The sequence below is a fragment of the Bos javanicus genome, chromosome 10, assembly GCF_032452875.1.
Source record: "Bos javanicus breed banteng chromosome 10, ARS-OSU_banteng_1.0, whole genome shotgun sequence".
Lineage (NCBI taxonomy): Eukaryota > Metazoa > Chordata > Mammalia > Artiodactyla > Bovidae > Bos > Bos javanicus.
In genome coordinates, this window is record NC_083877.1 from 22,992,472 (window position 1) to 22,997,513 (window position 5,042).

The 5,042-nt window shown below is 39.6% G+C and overlaps 1 gene segment (V, D, J or C); it reads right to left on the reverse strand.

Annotated features, from left to right (window-relative positions):
* On the reverse strand, nucleotides 1-784 carry LOC133255501 (T cell receptor delta variable 1-like). The segment is given in 2 exon segments: nucleotides 1-314; nucleotides 534-784. Coding segments are annotated over 2 exon segments (363 nt in total).
* Between the last annotated feature and the right edge of the window lie 4,258 nt (nucleotides 785-5,042).

The window sequence follows — 5,042 nt, forward strand, 5'->3', positions numbered from 1 at the left end:
TTACTTCAAGCACGGTGAGTCACTGAGAGCACAGAAGTACTTTGCAGAGTCTTCCAGTTGTAAGGCTGAAATGGTGAGGCTGATGGATTTATCTGCTTTCTTAAAGTTTACAGAGTAGCGGTCTTTCCTTGCATTTGTCGCTTCTGAATCCTGACGAATAACGTAAGTCATCTGTCCACTGGGAAGTTGCTTGTACCAGTAAAGGTAGTAAGTGCTCCAACTTGTTTCATACCGACAGTTCAGGGTGACTGACTGCCCCACTTGGCTGGATACATCTGACTGGTCTTGAGTAACTTTCTGGGCCACACCAGATCCTGTGGGAAAAAAAAATCAGAAAACAGAGATGAAGCAGTGAATAAAATAGTGCAGGAATTAGACTCATTTCAGATCACACCCCCAAAAACCAAACTGAAATCCTGACTCTTGCTTTTCTCCAGTCCTCCTTTCTTCCCCAAGTCCCTGTGAAGCTCCACGTGCCTGTGTGCAGGCCTTTCACCCTGAACACTCGCACTCCTGTTTGGAAGCATCCCTACCAGAGAAGGCGATGGCCATGAACACCCAGAGCAGACTGGACAGCAGCATGAGGCATGGATTTCCCTGCACAAATGTGCTTAGTTCTGCCTCAAGCTGAGAGTTCAGTGCCTTTGAGTGCCTGGCAGCTCATATACATACTACCCGGTACCTGTGTGACTCCCCACAACAGGAAATGGGGGCTGACGTGTTCATAGACCATGTGGTCTGTGCACACATGGGAAAAAGTCTGGCTCGCCACAAACCTTTACTTTGTCTGCTTGTCTTGCCCTGGTCACTAAATTAGGCAGATCCTGAAAGAAGGCATGAAAAAAACAATCAGTATTAAAATTTGAGTGGAGGAGAACTGAATATTAAGCAAGTTGACGTACATTGATAATTATTCAGCAAAATAGTTTTGCCATCCTGTTTAAGATATAATTTACTATAGCCTATGAAACTTTCTGTAATCTACTAACAGGTCATTCATTTAGCCTATTCTTACTTTTCTCCATCCAGAATGTAATGACTCTCTTAAAGAAGTTGCAGATCTTAGGCTTCTTGGTGAATGGAAATTTTATTCAAAATCATTAATATATCTCTGTCTTTGTATTGAGTTTTGTGACTCTATTTAGGTTTTTCAATAAATAAAATTACTTCAGCATGAAATGACACAAAAAATCAGTTCATCTGACTTTCAGCATCTATTCAGTTATAAATTTTGAATGAAATTGTACAGGAATAAAATATTGTTTTTAAATTTGAAATTGAGTCTTATTTATTAGACTTTGAGCAAGATCAGGATATTCAGTCCTGTCCCCTCCACGTATAGAATTGCATTTATTAGACCATGTGTCCTGGCATTGTCCTGATGTCACATTTTCTATGTCATTGGTCCAAAGTGTTCAGTCTCACTTGTTAGTGGCTCATTATTTTTCTCTTTGTAAAATAAATTGAAAGATAAGTATGCCAGATCTTTCTGTGACATAATGCTGTAATGTTCTCCTACAAAACTTGGTATCTACAGGTTTTAAACACTTTTTTGTTGTTGTTCAGTCACTAAGTCATGTCCAAACTTTGTGACCCCATGGACTGCAGCACCCGAGGCTACACTGTACTTCAGTATCTCCCAAAGTTGCTCTAATTCATGTGCATTGTGTCGGTGATGCTATCTAACTACCTCATCCTGTGCTGTACCTTTCTCCTCCTGCCCTCAATCTTTCCCAGCATCAGAGTTTTTCCAATGAGTTGGCTCTTCGCATCAGGTGGCCAAAGTATTGGAGCTTCAGCTTCAGCATCAGTCCTTCCAGTGAATATTCACGGTTGATTCTATTAGGACTGACTGGTTTGTCAGTCCAAGGGACTCTCAAGAGCTTTATCCAGCACCACAATTCAAAGGCATTAATTCTTCAGCATTCAGCCTTATTTATGGTCCAATTCTCACATCACACATGACAATTGGAAAAATCATAGCTTTGATTATACAGACCTTTGTCAGCAAAGTGATGTGTCTGCTTTTTAATATGCCATCTTAAGCTTCTCGGGGGCGCAAGTGTTTAAGAAAATGCCTGCAAACTCAGGAGACGTAAGAGATGTGGGTTTGATCCCTGGGTCAGGACGATCCCCTGGAGGAGGGCATGGCAACCCAGTCCAATATTCTTGCCTGGAAAATCTCATGAACAGAGGAGAATGGAGGGCTACGGTTCATAGGGATGCAGAGCCAGACACAACTGAAGCGACTTAGCCCACCTGCTGGTTTGTCATATCTTTTCTTCCAAGGAGCAAGCATCTTATAATTTCATGGCTTCAGTCACCATCCATAGGGATTTTGGAGCCCAAGAAAGTAAAATCTATCATTACTTCTCTTTTTTCCCCTTCTATTTGCCATGAAGTGATGGGATCAGATGCCATGATCTTAGATTTCTGAATGTTGAGTTTCAAGCCAGTTTTTCCACTCTCCTCTTTCACACTCATCAAGAGGCCCTTTAGTTCCTCTTCACTTTCTCCCATTAGAGTGGTATCATCTGCATATCCAAGGTTTTTGATATTTCTCCCAGCAATCTTGATTCCAGCTTGTGATTCATCCAGCCCAGCATTTCGCATGTTATACTCTGCATATAAGTTAAATAAGAGGACTGACAATACAACCTTGACGTACTCCTTCCCCAATTTGGAACCAGTCGGTTGTTCCATGTCCAGTTCTAACTGTTGCTTCTTGACCTGCATACAGGTTTCTCAGGAAACAAGTAAGGTGGGCTGGTATTTTCATCTCCTTAAGAATTTTCCAGTTTGTTGTTATACACACAAAGTTTTTAGTGTAGTAAATGAAACAGATGTTTTTCTGGAATTCCTTTGCTTTCTCCATGATCCCATGAATGTTGGCAATTTGATCTCTGGTTCCTCTGCCTCTCTGAAACCCAGTTTGTATATCTGGAATTTCTTGGTTCACGTACTGCTGAAGGCTAGCTGAAGGATTTTAAGCATAATCTTACTGGTATGTGAAATGAGCACAATTGCATAATAATTTGAACAATCTTTGTTATTACCCTTCTTGGGACTGGAATGAATACTGACCTTTTCCAATCCTGTTCAAACACTTAGTATATGTCACTACCACAGAACTTAATGATTGAAGTTTGTATACTGTACATGAACATGAAGTATGTATCTCTCAATCTTCCACTTGGTTTCATCATTTTAATAGATAAATTCATTTAAAAGAACCAAAAGCAAGCAAACAAGTAGAAAAGGAAGTATTAGACACAGTCTTAAAAACAGTGCCAGTTCTTAGAATTTAAGTTCAAAAGAACTCATTAATGAGTGATACAGAGAGGAGAGTGTATATGAGGTTGAACCATCTATTCTTCTGTCCCATATGAACTCTGAGTGACAGGCAGCTGATGTCCTGGTTTCTCATTATTTACAAGGAAGCAGGGGAGACCACAAATGCCCAGAGCAGTCTGGGGAACACCAAGATAATACATATATTATATCTGTCAGCATATTATATTTATCACATGTTTTATATCCACCTTTTTATGCATAGTTGTGAAATTGATCACATTTGTAAATTCTTATTACCACCACTAAAATTAAGATACAGAACCATTCCACCACCCTAAAGAACTTGCTTTGCCAACCATCTCCACCTCTGCAACCCTTGAAAACTGCTGATGCCTTGGTTTCCAATTATTTGTAACTAGGCAGAAGAGACCAGAAAGGCCCACAACAGCCTGGGGAGCAGCTTGATATTCTAAAATATATATGCTAATATAATAATTACATATACATACTAGGAAATTTATATTGCCAAAATTTTATTAAAATACAGATTGCGATCTGATACCTCAGTTTTATATGCACTCTGGTTTTGATGCATAGCTCTGTGAAACTCTATCACATGTATGGGCTCTTGTTACCACCATTAAAATCATCACTTAGATTTGTTCCATCTCTCTAAAGAAACCCTCTTTGCACACCTTCCTGAGGCCTGCAATTCTTTACAATCCAGGTCACTACTGATCTCCTTTCATCTCTGTATTTTGTCCTGTTGAGACTGTTGAATAAGTAGAATCACACTATGTATACAATCATAATAATCCAGTAAGTGTAATCATACACCATGTAGCCTCTGAGATTGTTTTTTACTCAGCATAACATTCGGAGATCCATCTAGACTATTGCATATATCAATAATTTTTACCTTTTAATCACTACAGACTGTCCCCAACTTAATTTAGGATAATTCAGTTTAGGATGTTTGACTTTACAGTAGTGAGAAAGTGGTATGCATTCAGCAGAAACCATACTTAGAATATTGAAGTTTTATCTTTTCCTGGGCTAGCAATACGCAGTATGATATTTCCTGGTGATTCTGGGCAGCAGCAGTGAGCTGAGCTCCTGGCCAGCCTCAAAATCATGAGTGTAAACAACTAACACATTTACAGCCATTTCATACCCATATAACCATTCTGATTTTCACTTTCAGTACAGTACTCAACACATTCATAAGATTTTCATCATTTTAAAATAGACTGTGTGAGACAATTTTTTTCCCAGCTGTAGGCTAATGTAAATATTGGCCACATTTAAGGGAAGCTACCGCTTCCCTGATAGCTGGGTTGGTAAAGAATTTGCTGCAAAGCAGAAGACCCTGGTTTGATTCCTGGGTTAGGAAGTTCCTCTGGAGAAGGGATAGGCTACCCACTCCAGTATACTTGGGTTTCCCTTGTGGCTCAGTTGGTTAAGAATCCACCTGAAATGCAGGAGACCTGTGTTCGATCCCTGGATTGGGAAGATGCCCTGGAGAAGGGAAAGGCTACCCACTCCATTAGTCTGGCCTGGAGAATTCCATAGACAGCCCATAGGGTCACAATGAGTTGGATACGACTGAGCAACTTTCACTTTCAAGGAAAGTTGGTTAAATATATTAGATGGGTTATCATTTTTAAAATTTTTATTTGTATTGAAGTATAGTTTCTTTACAATGTTAGTTTCTGCAATGCAGCAAAGAAAATCTGTTATACATGTAT